This window comes from Rhamphochromis longiceps, linkage group LG16 (assembly GCF_057381845.1).
Source record: "Rhamphochromis longiceps isolate RC_006_pf linkage group LG16, R_longiceps_female_GT1.1, whole genome shotgun sequence".
Classification (NCBI taxonomy): domain Eukaryota; kingdom Metazoa; phylum Chordata; class Actinopteri; order Cichliformes; family Cichlidae; genus Rhamphochromis; species Rhamphochromis longiceps.
In genome coordinates this window covers 37,860,949-37,879,188 of record NC_140572.1, presented here as the reverse complement: position 1 = coordinate 37,879,188, position 18,240 = coordinate 37,860,949, and the positions used below count along the sequence as shown (strand labels likewise).

General features: G+C 44.3%; 1 protein-coding gene across 3 annotated transcripts in view; it reads left to right on the top strand.

Annotated features, from left to right (window-relative positions):
- Window positions 1-18,240, top strand: part of LOC146651637 (partitioning defective 3 homolog B-like) — a 235,087-nt gene that overhangs the window by 207,384 nt on the left and 9,463 nt on the right. For 2 of the 3 annotated variants that reach the window (XM_085383729.1, XM_085383728.1), the window contains exon 23: window positions 6,040-6,116. The exons of the other annotated variant lie outside the window; for it this stretch is intronic. In XM_085383729.1, the coding sequence (XP_085239855.1) occupies window positions 6,040-6,116 (77 nt within the window). The remainder of the gene's footprint in view (window positions 1-6,039; window positions 6,117-18,240) is intronic. 3 annotated transcript variants of the gene reach the window in all.

Sequence of the window (18,240 nt, the reverse complement as noted above, 5' to 3'; positions counted from 1 at the left end):
TGGCTTTGTATGGATACCATATTTTTTGAGGGAAAGGTAACATGTTTTTAATCGCATTCATTTCCAGTTGATCCTGCTTAAAGGGATGCCCAAGTTTTCTCATTGACAGCTGAATCTGGCTACAGCTGATCCCAGGTAAACACAGGGTCCGCTGCACATCCGTCTGCACGGCTTCCAACGATTAGCGCCTTCTTCTGGGTGGCGTTCATTCGTGCATCTTATCTGCAAATGGTGCAGCGCGGTGTATTTCCATCGAGTGGAGAGCCAGCTTCCCTGCTGCTGGCCAGCACTCAGCTCTGTGGAGATTTTGTAAATCTTTGACTTTGGGCGAGTGGACATTGAGCTGACTTGACTTGATGGTGCTGCTCATATTTCTGGAACTCCATCTAAGATATTTGAACTCTTGATGGGGCAGCTGGCGGTCGCCTGTTCCTGGGTACAAGCGGTGCATGGAGTGCAGTGGTAAAAGGGCTGATCCATGATGGATCCCAATGTGGATGGTGCAAGAGGCCCCTGCTGGGTCTGTATGAGGCTGCTGACATTGCGGTAGAACAGTTGGACCCATTGGACGTAGACTTCAGGGACGCTGTAGGCTTGTCAGATGAGCTTATGCAGTATTTTCCAAAGATTTTCTCCAAACCCAGAAATGCCATATGGACAGGCAGTGAGGCAGTCTCACTAGCTGTTAGTCCAGGCACAGGTTAGCACATGTACTAAATACCAGCCAAGAAGGGTTTTTCTAGTTTGGCTAACTCACAGAATAATAGCAGATCCTGGTCTTAAGTATGAACAAAGGAAGACAGAAAGAAGGTAATCGTTGAACATTTTGTGTCGTGATGGGAGTGTTGTGGGAATCTCTGGCTCGTGTTATGTTTCCTCATTAAAAAGCTGATGTGTAAACAGTGAAAACAGGAGTTTAAGTTCAGACACATTTTTAATGCGTGAATTCACCAGAGACGTCATTAACATGGCATGATGCACATCAGGGGGATAGCTCTCTCACAGACACTCCAACATACAGATGTGTGCACGCACTAGGCTTAGCGGCTGTGACAGAGAGAGGAGGCACAGAGAGCTGTGTTTTAATTGAGTCAGCCGAAAGTGCTGGCTGAGCAGAACGATATGACTGATACGGATTAGAACCAGCCTCCCTTATTCATCGATTTCTGCAGGGGTGGGAGTCAGAGTGGGGAGTGGACAGAAGACAAAAAGGGAGTAAAATCTTTGTCTATTGATTTACAGAAGGAGAAAATGACAGTGGAAGTTAAAGAAAGACATGTGGCTCCAGATACAGACACGTTCTAGCAAAAGCAGGTTTCAAGTTAGAAGAAAAGAGTTGATAAGTTGAGAAATGATGGCTGTATTATAAAAAGAGTAGGAGCCAGATGTAGGCTGCAGTAGGAGGAAAGAGCTTAAGAGTTTGGATGGGATCTATCTGTACTCACAGGTCCACTTTATTTCACTTAAGGGGAACAGTTAATGAAAGATGAGGTGTGGACAGGGAGGGAATGGTGAGCACGGATGGGGGGGGGGTTGTAAAAAGTCTGATGTGGGGCCGGTGATGAAGGAGTTTAGAAGAAGATAACACGAGGGGGAAGAAAGAGACACTTCACATTTGGACTAAGTGGACTCGTTTAAGCAGATGCATCTACCAAATACTCCACGTCGATCTAAATCCCTCTGAAATCCTCGAGACAGCTCGAGTAAAGAGATGGTGTGTGTGTGTGTGTGTGTGTGTGTGTGTGTGTGTGTGTGTGTGTGTGTGTGTGTGTGTGTGTGTGTGTGTGGAAAAGGGAGATAGAAGGAACAAGTCTGTGAGGGTGTGTCAGTGCTGAAAGTGATTGGGTGGTGTGTTTTATGGGTAGATTGAAGGGTCTGTTAAAAAGAGAGAGATGAGCCCTTGTCTCTCTCTCAGTGTGTGTGTGTGTGTGTGTGTGTGTGTGTGTGTGTGTGTGTCTTCTCCCTCTCCCTTCTGTATCAGTCTCTTCTGCTTGATTTCCGCGCACTCCTCTCTGCCTCTCCTCTGCTCGCTATGCCGTGAAATGGTTTTTCGCTAGACCATTACCCCAACCAGTGCGCTCCACTCCTGCCACAGCCCTCCACGAGTGAGAGGGAGTGTGTTTAAATGTGTGCGCGCTCCTTCAGAGGAAGGAAGGGTGTGTGTTTGGCTGCGTGCATGTGAGAGATTACATTACACAGAAGCTGTGCTGGAAGAGAAAGATTGTGCATGTTTTGTTTGTGTGTGGAAAACGTTGTGTGTGTGTGTGGGGGGGGAATAGAGGTGTGTACAGTGTGTTACACTACCTCAGCTGTCGTAGTGTTTGCCCTGCAGTCTTGTCACAGTTGTCTACTAACGTCTAGCTTTCTGTGTCTTACAGTTACAGACACACTAATACTGACAGCTTTAGTCTTTTCCAGTGAGTCAGTTCACAAACTAACTCCGGGCTCTTCTTTCTCTGTCAGATTTGCTGTTATAAGCATATTTTGGTAGCTTTCCACCTCCTCCCTCAGCCACACAGGCCCGGAGACCAGCGGGCGACCCTCCTTATGATTACTGTAGTTGCTACACAGTTGCCACGGTTACCCGTAGTTTGTATCAAAGACACGGCTGAAATGTGTTGGTTACAGTTTCAAGGCGAAGCTTTTAATTTGTAATAAAAGGTCACAAATTCAACAACAGCTTAAAAAGGAGAACAGTAAACGGCCAAGTTTGCTTTTTTATTTATTGCATTTTTCACAGTTTTGGTGAAGAGTAGTCGCGCCTCTTTGCAATCGAGGCAGCATCTTTCATGCATGGCACAGGTGACCGCGGTACCTGGTTGCTACGGCTGCATCCATAGACTGTATTGGTTCACACATGCATGCTAATTAGAGATTAGTCTTCCTCTTTCAGCCGATCTGCTGTGGTGACCTCCCTTTAGAGGTCGCCACAGCAGATCTGCCTCCACCTCAGTCTGTCTTCCTGTCACGCCAACCCGCTCCTTGTCCTCCTCTGTGATGTTTTCCTCCAGCCTGGCAGCTCCATCTTCATCATCCACTCTCATCTCCAACCTCCTGCTTTTCCTTCTCACTCACTCCCACCACATCTTCCTTTTTTCTCTTCTGTTAACTTCAGTCCACAGTAGCAGCGTTTCCTCCGGCACTCGTTTGGCTCACAGCACCAGAAGTGGTCGTTGTTAACCCGGGTCCTGACCTATCTGGTATTGAAGTGTCGTTCTTTATGATCCACATGTTTGATTTGGCAAAGATTTCACTCTGGGTGACACAACTCCAGCTTGGGACCGGCACTGGGAGTGCACCATGTGTTTGTGGCTGGGTTGCTAATTACAGATAAGTAAAGTAAAGGAAGTTGATTCTCCAAAAGTGGAGCACAGAGTTCTCACATGGGCCATTTGTAGAATGAACCTCACAGCACACCATATCATTCATCCAGTAACTGCATTAAAGGAGAAAAGAAGATGGTGCAGACAGCAAACGCAGTCTCAGCATCCAGCTCACCTGAAATAGATGAAGTTAGGAAGCTTTGACTCTGCTGCGTGAGTGACTGAAGCCCAGCAGACAGCTTGGTGAATGGAGCTCAGCCTGTTGTCTTTAATGGATATTAGAGTTATTTTCTAATTCAACACTGTGGCCAGTTATACTCTGGCACTGGGAGATGGACACTCTGGTGTTTTCATTTGATTTATAAATAATAATAATAACAGTAATAATACCACCTTTGTAGAAGTTTGCTTCCACTCCATGACCGTGCCCTTTTTCCTCTCCCTTACTCATCTCTCACCTCAGCCTCCAGGAGCTGATGCAGTGTTTCACCCTCACCTGTCTCTAGTTTCCTCTTTAACGTCTTGTTTAAATCGTGTCTTTAATATCCCTTTCACCTCTCCAGTCTGTCGCCCTCATCTTCACCCCATTCGCTCCCTTGTTTTATAATTCACCTCTCATCTCGGCCCCCTCCCCTTTCGCCACCGCTCAATGGCTTCATAATATCACTCCCCCTCTCTATATCACACTTGCCTACTCTCTAACTCATTTACTTCTCATTCGCTCTATCTCTCTTTCCACCTTTCTTCTCCTCCTAATGCCTTTTCATTCTTTTGCTCCACCTCTCTATTCCCTCTTAATATCCCGCTGTCTCTCTACCTGAGATATTGAAGCTATAAAGACAGGTGTTCAAAAAGAAAGCCGGGCCAGCAAATCTGTTTTATATGCCTTCTGGCATCATTCCCTGGAATGCAGAAAGAAGAGAGGCAGAGAAAAAGAAGAAAAGGCTGCGGTCTGTAATATCTAATTCTGGGCTCCACGAGGAGAAAAGAAGAACCTAGTTTTCTATAAAACCTTTTGTCTCCATCACTTGGGACGTACACATTTAATTCACCCTCATTCTGTTATGCTGTTTTTGGTATAAAGCCTCTTATTCGTTCTTTCACTGTGTGGGAACGGGCTGTACACCCTACTGTAACAAAATATTATGGCTTCAAAATGTGCACATGATGTACAGTAATGTCTCGTCAGCGGCGCAGTAATGGTTACGGGTTACGCAATTTTATCCACTGGAAATGTGAATTATTCACAAAAGCTGAATTTTACAGGGGTGAAGGTGATTTAGACGACATGTTCAACATTACACACACAGGAGGAGCTCCTTCTTTTTATTAATGCTAAACGCTTTCTTACCTCACACAACAGCATCCAGGCTGCTGACGGAGACCAAGTGCATATGGTTGTGTGTGAGTGTGTATTCATATCTTTGTGGGGACCAAAAATTGGAAGTTTACTATACTTGTGGGGACCAACAGCCCTAATGGGGACCCACAAGTTTGAAGGCGTTTTTGAGACTCAAAATGTGGTTTTAGTGTCAGGGTTACAATTGGGTTATGGTTAGGTTCAGGGTAAGGGTCAGGGTTAGGCATTTATTTCTGATGGTTAGGGTAAGGGGCTAGGGAAATATTATGTCAGCTAAATGTCCCCACAAGATATAAATAACCAACGTGTGTGTGTGTGTGTGTGTGTGTGTGTGTGTGTGTGTGTGTGTGTGTGTGTGTGTGTGTGTTAATATCTTTGTGGGAGCCAAAACTTGAAAGTTTACTATACTTGTGGGAACAAACAGCCCATATGGGGACCAAAATCCTGGTCCCCCACAAGTTTGAATATATTTTTGAGACTCAAGTGTCAGTGTTACAATTAGGTCATGGTTTGGTTTAGGGTCAGGGTTAGGCATTCATTTTCATGGTTTGGGGCTTGGGAAAGCATTATGTCAATAAGATGTCCTCACAAGATATGAATAACCGGCGTGTGTGTGTGCGTGTGCGTGCGTGTGTGTGTGTGTGCGTGTGTGTGCGTGCGTGCGTGCGTGTGTGTGTGTGTGTGTGTGTGTGTGTGTGTGTGTGTGGACTTTTGGGGTTTAGTCGGCTCGTTTTAGGAGCGCCCCGGCAGCTGGAATATACCCACAGAATAGACTGGGATAATCTCTGAAGGTGTGTGTGTGTGTGTGTGTGTGTGTGTGTGTGTGTGTGTGTGTGTGTGTGTGTGTGTGTGTGTGTGTGTGTGTGTGGTTAACAGGCAAAAATAGAGGAATGGGAATAAGTGGCGGAAGAAAAAATGAGATGTGCGAGTTACAGAGAGAGCCAGTGAGATGAGGAAACAGGAGATTGAACTGTCAGCAGCTTGACTTAAGCTTTTTCCTTTTTTTCCCCAGTATGGAGATGAGACGCGACTGTGTGTGATTTTGACTGTGTGTGCGTGTGCATGAGCTAGACAACTCCATCCTGTTTTGAAGTAACCTAATCTAGGATGGAGACCTCCCTCCCACCCCCCGAAAACCTCAGAAGACCGAAACTCTAAATCCCTAATAACTGGCCTTTGTCGATCCTAAATTACCCCTGTGTCACAAACACACACACATGCAAAGAAAGTGCGCTTTGCACATGCTTAGACTCGCAGTTTAGTTGTATGTAAGGAAAGACTCCTGCCAGTTTTACATGAACGATATCCAGACTTGGTCACTGAAGGCTTTGCCACCCGTTTGCTTTTGTTCGCCAGGTGCCGGGCAGAGGGGCAGATCACCGTCTGACACCACGCTATGAAGAGGTGGAACGCCAGTATGCCTCCTTACCGAGGTACAGCATCTTCTCCTTCATTTGTATGAACATCACTGCTGCGTGTTCTGCTGTCCTTCTTTTCTCTTCCTGTAATTAAGCCATTCGTCTCTGGGGGCTGTGCCTCAGCCAGGACCTCACCTTCCCCCTTCCCCTGGGAAAACAAGCTGTGTACAGGCTTGGAAACCGATCTGCTCCCCCTTCAAACTGCTGTTACTTCAGCATGTGCTCGGAGGCTTTTCGAGAGCCTGCGATGTGTCGGGGGTTTAGTGAGCTAGCTGTTGGGCCACTTCTACAGCTTTCTATGAAATTTCACATTAAATTTTAAGAAGATTTAAGAAAATAGTTTTGTGTGTTATTAGCGACCTGAAGTGTTAGACTTCAGTTTTCCTTCTGGCCGCAGAAAACTTTGCTCACGTTTAAAACAGGGAAACATAAACACTCAACTGTGCTTTATTATATTACTCTGCATTTTGTTGTTTTGCTCCCTGGACAGCATGAAATATTGCTAACATTAGCCAACAGCAAGAACAATAGCAGCTCCCCGAGTATATTCATCAATTCTTGAAAGATTATTTCCATTTATTTCTCATTATGTGTTTTCTGATTCACTCAGATATCCTGCTGCCCCTGGAAGGCCGCAGTTGTGCAAAAGTATAATTTGCTGGGAGCATGTACGAAGGCGCAGCTGTTCGCTGGCTATTTAAACACGTTAACCTCAATGTGAAACACAATCACAGCTAAACTACATTCTCCGGCTATCATCAGTCACTACCGGTTTTCAGCATCTTATTTTTTATTTGCCGCTTTCTCTTTCAGGAAGGCCTCAGCTTTAATTCTCCCCTCTTTCTTCGCTCCTTCGCTATCTTAACATTTTATTTTTCCCCAGACTCTCCCCTCCCGGGACCTTCTCCCTCCCCTCCCGCTCATGTCTGATGTCTTACTCATCCACACGTACTTTATTCAGTGTCATTTTTTCTCATTGCTTTCCCGAGAGGAACAGCGCTGCAGTAATGTGTTTTAGCAGGCTGGGTATCAGTGTATCATAACCTCATCTCTAAATATAAAACTTTTTTTTAAAGTGAAAATGAAAGTGTAAACTTTGGCAGTAAAAACACAGACTAGTTGTTAGTAGCTCCTTCTAGCCTCTGACTACGACACCTCAGCAGACCAACAAATGTTCGTGGGGGGATGTTAGTCAGAGAAAGAGCGAGAGAGACGAGGTAAGCTAAGTGGAATGACAGAAGTTTAGAGCGTTTATAGTCGGGCTCCCACCCCTGTTAAAATACTGCAGGATGGCTATTTCACACCTCTTCTGTGTGTGTGTGTGTGTGTGTGTGTGTGTGTGTGTGTGTGTGTGTGTGTGTGTGTGTGTGTGTGTGTGTGTGTGTGTGTGTGTGTGTGGGTGATGACTTTGGCAGATGGAGGCGAGAACAGTGATGATAGTTTTGAGGTCTGGCTGTGGTATCTGAAAAAGCCTTGGGAAACTGGACACACACTCACTCACATACAGTACACCCCATCTCCGTTTGCACTCGCACACATGCGCCGTAATCCGTAAATACTGCGCCAATTTTACACGTACGCATCATGTTTGTAAGAGGCTGCGAGATACTTTTCATGGGAATGGCTCCAACAGTGTTCCAGCTTTCAGCGTGGTAACGATCCCAAGACCGTTTGACGGATTACTGCATCAGACGAACTACAGCGAGGACCTGGGGCTTTTGAGAAACCTTACAGTGACTCATGTGATAAAAATACATCTGGAAATTGGTCCAACCTGTTAAGTAAAGAATTGCTACATACATCTACATTTTTTTAAAGAAACATAAATGATCAGTTTCTAGTGTTTTGAGCAGATAAAGTAAAAAAACAGAAGCCCCAGCTGTTAATTAACCTGCTGTTTCTGGTCAGTTCCGTCACACATTGAAAAGCAGGGATTAAGAGTCACAGCAGGGTTTGGACATCGCAGCGCAGCCAACGTTATTGTGACTGTGTGCAGTGAAGTTGGCTGGGGCTCAAAGTGGCAGTTAGATGCAGTCTGTGTGTGATAAGACAGTGAATTACTGCAACGAAGCTGCACAATATTGCACGTGTTGCATCCAGCCAGGACCTCGTAGAGCTGAGATTCAGAAATTCCTCCAGAAATTGTGACGTAGTTGTTGCAGGACGGCAGCACAGGTGCTCAGATCCCTCGCTTTCATATGGGAGTAAAACCAGTTGAACCGAGTCACAGAGGCGCGTCGTAGACGAGACACGCTCATCGATGTTAACCTGGTTGTATGATTTGAATCTGAATCCTTCTCTAATCTGTGACCCGAGCAGTTGCCTTGTAATCAAAAGCGGCTGCTGCAACCACTCGCAATCAGTCACCGACTCCAAAAAGCCACCCGTTTTTCCAAGCTGCACGGAGTGGGTCTTCTTTTACCCTAGTGTGCCTGAGCCTTTATTCGTTTTTACCCGTCCCTCTTATATCCATGGACTGCATCACTGTGTGTATGAGTTCAGCTGTGCTCGGTATACATTAGTTTGTCTTCATGCTGCAGTGACAGATAAATAAACTGTCCCTCGTGTCTCCTGCTGAGTGCAGAGTTGCACATGCACAGCAGTGTTGTCCTTTCCGTGCTCAGGTAGCGATTAGCTTTGCTGCAGGTAGGTGGCGCTATATAAATCAAGCGTGCAGTTGCTCTGGCAGACCCCAGCAGAGTACCAGCTACTACTGTGGGATTAGAAAATATAAAGAAACCATAGACAAGCATTAGATTTTACACTGATTTCTACTGATTTATGTGTCATGTTGCTACATGCAGTTAGCTACACACAAGCTAAAGAGAGCCATATTATCACAGGCTTGTTGATCGGTCACTGATTATGGCTAATCAGTTGGCCTTTTACATTCGTGTGAATCACCCCTTGCTCTTCCAGGTCTCTCATGAAAGATTTCCAATATTGTATATTAAACCTCTCATATTTGAAGTCAACCTGAAAACGTTTCCCCTTTCAGAGGTTTAAGTCAGATAGAGGTGTGATTCTCTGCCTCAGCCTCTCCGTCTGCACTTCTTCCTCTGCTGTCACTTAACTTTAAAGATATTTCAGCGTCTAGAGAGGCCGAGATCATGTTTGGAAACTGCATCCTTGCTGCTGACCTTACGAAAACATATTATTTTGCGACTGTCCCAGAAATAGCTGACAGGCTGTGTGTATCTAATGTCTGCATTCCTGTATACCTGTGTGCATGTGTGGGTAGAGTCCAGAGAGCAGAGCGGCTGCTTATAAAGGTACTGTATGTGTGACTGAACATCAGTCAGCCGGAGCACTGAGTACATTATGTCAATGTGTGCGTGCGTGCGCTGTTAGACAGGATTTTGATGGCTCTAAAATTAAAACATGACCCAGCAGTGGATGATGTTTCCCTGCCTAAAGCGCAAACACTTTACCAAACAAGCTGTCAGCAAATGTCACTGCTTGAAATAGGAGGGGAGGCTGCTCGGGGTATTTTGTATATGTTGGTACTCCATAAAATTGTTCACTGTGATGATATTTACCAAAAGATAAACAGACTACAGCACTAATTAAACGTGCTTTTACTTCAAACGTGATCCATTCTCGGGCTGCTCAGATTCCTCAAGCCAAGCATTCGTTTATCTGACAACATGTGCTGTAACTAATGAGAGAAACTGAAACCTGCGCTGGAGCGGTCCTGTCGCTACCTAGAGAGCCATTCCTTTTAAGGAGCGTGGCCTAACCTCATGTATGTTTACTACTATGAGAAGTTCGCATAAAGGTGGCGCAAAGGGGGCTGTGATTGGTCAGTGCATTGTTAGCTGTACATGATTAGACACCAACCCGAGCATCAGGAAGGAAGAGACACAAAAACACTGACGCTGCCTTGCTTTTAAATCTTGTTTAAAATCAAATCAAATAGATACAACTGAACCTCGTAGGTTAGAATAACCCCAAAAAGTGAATCAAGAGATCACAGAGGCCACGTCAGGTTAGGCTTTCAAAATTCATACATGCTCAGCGACTTTGTGATGCAGTGTTTTAGCTGTTATTATGCTGAACCAGTCTAATGGCAAATGTTAATGTGTGTCGTATTTATTCCAGGATCTTCATCCAGTTCGTTTTAATCCTTCAGAAACTTGCAGCCCATTTAAACCAGCATGCATCTGACACTTAATGGTCTGTGCTTGATATTCACAAAATATCACCCTTAATTATCACATTTTTCCTTGAACAGTTGAGAGATTTGGAAAAGGGAAGGACCGAATAGTGTGTCCTTTCACTTAAAACTTTTCTCCTACTGCCATGTGCCTGAAATTTCCCCTCACCCCTTTCCCTTCTTCTTCTTCTTTTTCAACATTTCTTCTACGTCTCTGCTCCCATCTTACTTTTTCTCTGCACACTTATGTTAGTGAACCAAAGCACCATCTCTGTGCCGCTCACATGTAACGGCGTGAGAGTAAAACCAGAACGTCAGTCTCTGTGCGATTAGGACAAGTTTGTGGTTCAGTTTCTTTACTGTTGGAGACTGATTGAATGGAGTTGTGGCACCAGGTTGCCGTCCATTGACTGGTCACTGTCTAATTTATAGACAGAAAAACTGCCAAAACATAATAATAATGGATTGCATTTATATAGTGCTTTTCGGGGCCCTCAAAGTGCTTTACAATTCCACTATTCATTCACTCTCACATTCACACACTGGTGGAGGCAGCTACAGTTGTAGCCACAGCTGCCCTGGGGCAGACTGACAGAAGCGAGGCTGCCATATCGTGCCATCGGCCCCTCTGGCCATCACCAGTAGGCGATAGAATAAAGTGTCTTGCCCAAGGACACAACGACCAGGAAGGAAAGAGCAGGGGGATCGAACCGGCGACCTTCCGGTTACAGATGAGCTTCCCAACCCCCCTGAGCCACGGTCGCCCCGACATTAAACATTAAAGTCAATCTGAGTCAGTTAGCAGTCTAACTGCTCTGCAGCGCGTCTGTTTGCAATTGGAGACTCAACCCAACTGGACGGACTGGACTCTGGTTCTTATCCTGTCTTCCTTCTCTCACGGCAGATGGCTCCGCCCCTCCCTGAGCCTGGTTCTGTCGGCGGTTTCTTCCTGTTAAAAGGGAGTTTTTCCTTCCCACTGTCACCAAAGTGCTTGCTCATAGGGGGTCATATGATTGTTGGGTTTTTCTCTGTATGTATTATTGTAGGGTCGACCTTACAATTAGGGATGGGTATCGTTTAGGTTTTATCCGATACCGGTGCCAAACCGGTACTTTTGAAACGGTGCCGGTGCTTAAAGAATGGAGAACACAAAATTGGTCCAAAATCCTCTCATGTTTAACTGTTTTCCACTTTTTCTTTGGTCATTTTAGCCTTTTTGGCAGGGTGAAGGGAATATCTGCCATCAAACAAGAAGACAGCCGCATGTAGCTATGATGATGTTTGCTAGTTCACCTTACATGCATTAATGTAATAACGTGGTTAGTGTACTCAACGTAAATTAAACACGAACAACATTAAGCTACTCACGCAGAGAAGAACGGCTGCTGCTGCATCATCATCCTCATCATTCCTGCTACACTGGCAGGGCTAGGGGCCAGGACTCTCCTCTTCGGGTTTTTGGGGGATGTTGCTAACTCCGCGTCTGATAACAGGCACCACACCCGCAGTAGATGTGCTCGGTGTGAGGTCTCGCAGCAAGCTATCAAATACGGCGCATTTTTCGGCTTTTAAAAAAACGCTATGCGTCGCCAGGTGTTTCATCGGATTCGAGGTGTTACCTCCTTTGACAGTATCACAGTATCAGCTTAAAGCACTTGTTGCTGCTGAGTTTGCATCTTTTGCTGTGAAGTACAGCCAGACTTTGACCGCTTCGCCTTGGGCATTTTTAATCTGTAGCTCTGCTCTAACAGAACGTACGTACCTGGCCCCGCCTACTATCCTCGGAAACGTAAAATGATTGGCTAGAATCTAAAGTGTGTCACAGCTCAGGAAAAAAAGGCACCGAAATAAAGCACCGAAATGTGCGCTGCTTTTCGGTCTGGTTACTACCGTTTATGTCAGAACCGGTGCCATCATGGCACCGGACACCGGTACCCATCCCTACTTACAATATAAAGCACCTTGAGGCGACTGTTGCTGTGATTTGATTTTCAGTGAAAGCGCCGTCTTCCAGCAACTACGTTTAAGTTTATGGAGGAATTTCTGAATGACTGACTGGACTATGTATGAATCTAAGTATATGTAGATAGAAAAAGATTTGTGATTGGTGTGTTAGCACAAACCGATTGACCCTGATTGCCAAATGAACTCTATTCAGTCACAAACAGCAGAATTCTGTTTTATTTTATTTTGAATGCACTGAAGTCACTTTGAAGCCAGCAACAGACTGCGAGTCACAACACACAGACTTTAATGCAACCATTTCAAATGCAGTGATGCACAATAATGCACACAGTCGTCATAGCTTTGGCCCTGCTGCAGACTCCAGCCGACGTTTTCCCTCCTCTGACTCCACCAGGATAAAATAATATGGTGTTTTAAAAAATCACGTATATGCACTTGTGTATATATGAATATGTGTGTGTGTGTGTCAGCACCTCCTGTGTGTTTCAGTCTTTCCAAGGTCAGTAGATGGCTATCAGAGTTAGTGTATGGTGAGCATTAGCAGGATGCATCCCTTCCATGAGTGGGCCACAGCTGACTCATCTGTATCTGCATTGCTCTGATTGCTCTCTATACTGGAAACCAAGAAAAATGAAGCAGAAAACGAACAATGGTTAATATACTTTACACAAAAGTCAAGTTGCCTATTAAAAATAATTAGATATAAGGGAACAGACCTTACTCGACGGTGTTTTCAGCCTGTAGTATTCAGATAAATCTGCATGTTTCTCCTCGCTCTTTCTAAAGATTCGTGTTTATAGTTCAGCTGTGCAGAAACCAGCCTTGACCCAGACGCCAAACGCTCTCCCCGATCTGTCCTCGTTATTGCTCTCATTAGATTAAAAGAACCAATCAGAATTGTTGTTCAGGTTACTACAGAGACCGTCACTTCCTCATTATAATGATAATTAGATAATTGGTAATTACAAAGCAGATGTTGTACTGTATCTTCCCACATCTTTCAGCCGTTGTTCCTCGTTTCTTCCTCGTTCCTCCCTTCCACTTCTCATTTTTGTGTTTTCTGACGATGGGGTGAAAAGGACATTGTTGAATATCATTTCCCTCTCCCCAACAAGGAAATGAACGGGGAGTGTCTCTCACTTCTCTTTCTCTCTTTCTGTTTCCCCACCTCTCTTGAGGAGACCTCCCAACGAGGCCCAAGAGTTTCCCAGACCACTTTACAACTGCTGCATAATCCACTCCATTGTCCAGTTGTTTTTCTGTGTTTCTCTGGACTCATCGAGACGCCGCTTGTTTGTTAGCAATGCTGGGAATTCAAAGAAAGACCCTGCCTCTCATAGTGTGCCTCCCCTCCTTCCCCCTCCTGGAGTTTTTTTTCTCTCGTGACCCCTTCTTGTTCCTAACTTGTAGCTTTCCTGATGTGGTCGCTGGTTGGTAAATGCTCTGGTTTTGACTATAAAATGTTGGGTTATAACCCATAATGTGTTGCAGAACCAGCAGGTGGGTACGACATGAGTATGATGTGCTTTCATTTGTGTACACTTCTGGGGTGACGGAGGAAATATCCCGCTCGGGTCCCAGCTGGTGATGTTTAACAGATTTTGGGGTGTCCTGGGGTCGAGCTGAGGTTAAGTGATGCTGCGCTCGTCGAGTGAAGCTTTTCTTCAGAGTCCGCGTCTTATCTGAGCGAGGTAGCGTCCGTTCTGTGGAGTCAGAGTGTTTCTGCAGTGGTTAATCATTCATCTGTACATGAATATCATCAGCACATAAAGGCTTTCATATACATTATTATTTACTTCTGTGTTAACAAGAAGATGGACCGCACTTCATAAATTTTTACTGTTGCAGCTGTGAAATGTTAACATCTGGCAACAGTCTGCTGACCATCTGTCGGTCCTGCGCTGCTGGAGGAATTCTCCAGTTTCAAAGTGATGTTAGAAAGTTAAACGATCATTAAAAGTGTTTTCTTCTTCTCTGTTATTTTAACTGCAGCGTGCAGCATTTTGAGTCTGCGTGCGGTTTGAGCTCACGTGAAGTTCTGTGCATCTGAATCTCACATGACCGTACTCGTGTCTGTTCTGGGATCGTCGCCTTACGACTTTAAAACTGCTCTTCATGCTCCCCGTGGTCCTGCAACGGGCAAAATTCTTCAGCTTGAAACGATTACTTTGCTGAGGGAAACTCAAGATGGGAGATGAAGACAGTTTTGTTTTTCTGAATGGGAAACGGTGTTATCAGTAATGCATTTCATTATGTTTCAGCAAGTGAGCCACTATACTGGCTGTAAGTGGTTATATATACGATCCTGCTATAACTGAATGTCTTTACTTTGAGTGATTTTGGCTAGCGTAGACGGGCACGGCCGTTTCACTGCGAGTGTAATCAGTCTGTCTTTATGGCCGCTACACAGGTGAATATCAAAGAGCGTCCGCAGGCTCGGATCGCACCACTTAACGTGACTTACGACTTCCAGCTCGGGCTCTCCACGCTCGGGCTGTCATTTCTTCTAATATTACAGCTTGTGAACATGTACATCGTTTCTGTAGGTACAGATGTACTGATGTGTGGTAAACAGATCTATTATCATACGTTTTCTGAAATTATTAATGTAAACATCAACAAATTATCACTCGTTTTAAAACTAGGTGCAGAAGTGTCGTTGTTTTTTAAAATATGCTAATAAAGAATCTGATGAAACTGTGACAAAGTATGAAACACATACATGTGTGTTTTCTGCTCAAACTTCTTAGAAAATCATCTGGAGCTTTTTACATCTACAGTAAGATGGTGTTTCTGTGGCACCTGCTTCACAACAAAACAGTCGAGCAGGAAACAGGATAAACCACCGATGAGTTTCATCCGAGTCCACACATCACGAGCGTTTCCGAGTCTGCAGAAGCTCCGAGTCCGAAAGAAAGCGGCCGATGACACGAGGTCTGTCTGCGAGCGTCAGGTGTGAATGACATCATCAGCCGGCTCCATCAGCTCGTCGCACATTTGACTTGTTGATCAGATTCCTCGTCGGAGGAGCCGCCTGCTGTAAATTGTCAGCCTCTTTCGTTCTTGGCTGCAGTTTTGTCGCTCCGTTTCCAAATGGCACGGCCGTATTATGATGGGATGCGAAACACCACTCCAAATCCCCATTGTTCTGCCCTCTCTGTGTTTCCGAGGCAACAGTCTCCTACCATCTGGAAGGCCCTCATCCCTCAGTTCCTCTCATTTTCATCTAATGGCTTTCTCCTCTGTCCTTTTCTCGTCTCATTTCTGTTTCTTTCGCTACTGTTTCTCTTTCTTTGCAAAGACATCTTTTTAAAAACTTTTTGTGCTCTAATTTGATCCCCCCTCTCCCTCCGTCTCTTTTTTCCTCATCCTTTTTTACTTTAAGTGCTTCAGTGTGTTACGGCACTCTTTCACTTGCTCCCTGCTAGCCCTCTTTTTAACCTGCTCTGGCCATTTCTTCTCATTTCATCTGCCTTTTTTATGCCCCCCCTTTTATCAGTTCAGCTAATGAGTACATTTCTTTATGCGCTATCTCACATTCGCAGTCACACGAGGCATATTTCCTAAATCTGTGTGCATACACACATGCACGGGGGAATGTAATCATGTTAGTTTCCTACACTGGCATGTAATTCATGCATGATTTACTGGAGGATTAATCACACTTGACAGAAATTTATTGGCAAAGACAGATCGTAGCCCCTGAAAGGTGCTTAGTTTCATTGAAACATGAAGAAGTGTGTGTGTGTGTGTGTGTGTGTGTGTGTGTGTGTGTGTGTGTGTGTGTGTGTGTGTGTCCGTCCCCCAGAGTGGGTCCCATTATTCTCTGCAGATGCTGACCTTCAGCATGCTGGCTCTCTGGAGGGCAGCACTTGTTTCTCCGCCTTAATTCTTTCTTTTTTCTCTTATTCCTAATCACTCCCTCCCCCTCTGCTCTCCTCTCTTACATTTCTTCTCCCCCCTTCTCATTTTCTGCCCCGTTCTTCTGTCCTTTCATGTTTTTTGTCTCAGCTTCATCCATCTGAAAGCCTCAGCCTCTCGTACTTGAAGCCAGCAACTTGTTTTCAACAGTTTTTAGATGTGAGGTCTTTTCTTGTTCTTTTTTAATTTCTTTTGTCTGCTGCTTGACTAAAACTTGGAAAACCTGCCTGTCCTTCATACCTCATTATTTAACAGTTAATGTCTCTCCCTCCCCCTTGCCTCCTGTTTCCTCCCTCCCTCTCCTGTCTGTTGTGGCCCTCTGTGTGCGTCTCTTTGTCTTGTGTTTACGTGGTTTCTTATCCTCTCTGCATTCATCTACCTTTCCTCTGTCCTTTGCTCTTTGCTTCTTCCTCTGCATACAGATGAACATGTGATTCCTCGGCGGTCTCCTCTCTGCCTGTAAACTGTCAGCTGGTACTCTTAACACAAATTTCACTCGAATGCAAGGTCCTCACAGGATATGTGGAATTAGTAGGCAGGTCCTGAAACAAAATAAATCCTTTTCATCTTAGTTGATAAAACGGTCCCCGGTGAAAAAACGTCTTCTTTTTATTTATTTATTTTGCACGTTTTCAGCTCTTTTTTTCAACCTCTTGACTTAAATGTGTTCAGTATTTGCATTCAGCTGCCCTCCGACAACTTGGGTCACTAAACACGGCGACTCGTTCAAAGTGGAGTGCGATTACCTCGGGTGTTCGCATCATTTTCCTCTTTATGCACTGAAACGATGCAACATTTGAATACAAATTCTGGCGGTTGTTTTTGTAATAAGACTCGGCATAAATGATGAAAACACGGCACCAAGTCGAGCTTCGTCTTACTGCAGAAGAGTCTCCTCTGATGGGCGTAAACAGTCTAACACTGCTGCTGCCTTCATATCGTCTGTGTCGATATCTCCATATTAATGCTGATCTGTAGCCACAGGGTGGGGCTCATCATGTCAACCAACTTTAAGCTGGATGAGATTTTGCACAGCTAAACTCTCGTGCTCACCGTCAGCGCAGTGCTTAATTTAGTGTAGTGAGAAAATAACATCAACCAGGTGGATGTGCAGCTTCATGCAGACTTTTAACTCAGCTTACCTTTAATTCTAACAGCTGAGAGGACAGCTGCTCTGCTTAAAGCTGTCATAGAGTTGGTTTGTATTTACGCTACATCACATCTAGGAAGCAGATATGAAATAAGATGACTTTTTGACCTGCTGGTTTTATCTCAAACATGTGTTATAAAACATGTATGTGATGATTTTTAAGACTTTCTGTTTTAGAACAAAGCAGCTGGAAACACTTCAAAGTCATTTGTGGCTGTATGAAGTGTTTTGTCACTTCTGGGTAACCCACCGTTTATAAAACTGTCACTGACCAAGATTATTGTAGTTAACTTAAACTAAACCAGAAACTGAGGCTTTTTGGTTAACTACATTCATTTATTTATTTTAGTTAACTTAAATAAAAATAAAAGCTCAACTTTTGACAATCATGAAGTTTAACTAAAATCATTTGAATTCAAATAAAATAAAACTACAGAGGAAACTAGTCGTTTTAGCATCTGCTAGTTTGGTTACAATGTTACTGATGAGGACGAGACTGAGTCACTGCTTTTAAAAAGTTTTCAACATTTTGTAAAAGAAATAAAACTAATATGAGTTTTATTAAAACTAACTAGTTTAATAAAACTAAACTAAATCGAACATTTTCAAAAAAATAAAAACTGAAAGCAAAATGAAATCAAAACAACACAAAACTGTAGAAACTCTACAATCTGTAGATTAAAACTTACTAAAGATTTTGTGGGTTAGTGATTAGAATGATGTGATCAAGCTCACATGTGGCAGCTTTTAATACTTATCAGTGAAATCGCCTGAAAGCTTTTTGCTCTGTGTCACCCAGACGTGAACCAGCTGGCTGTTAGCTTTAGCAAATGGTGTCACACGTTCCAGTGTTATGTCTATGAACACGGTATGCCCCCTAATCCTGGTTCACAGTACCCTTGCTTAGCCTTTGACCCCATCTTCTAAGTGTTTGGTGGGAACTGATG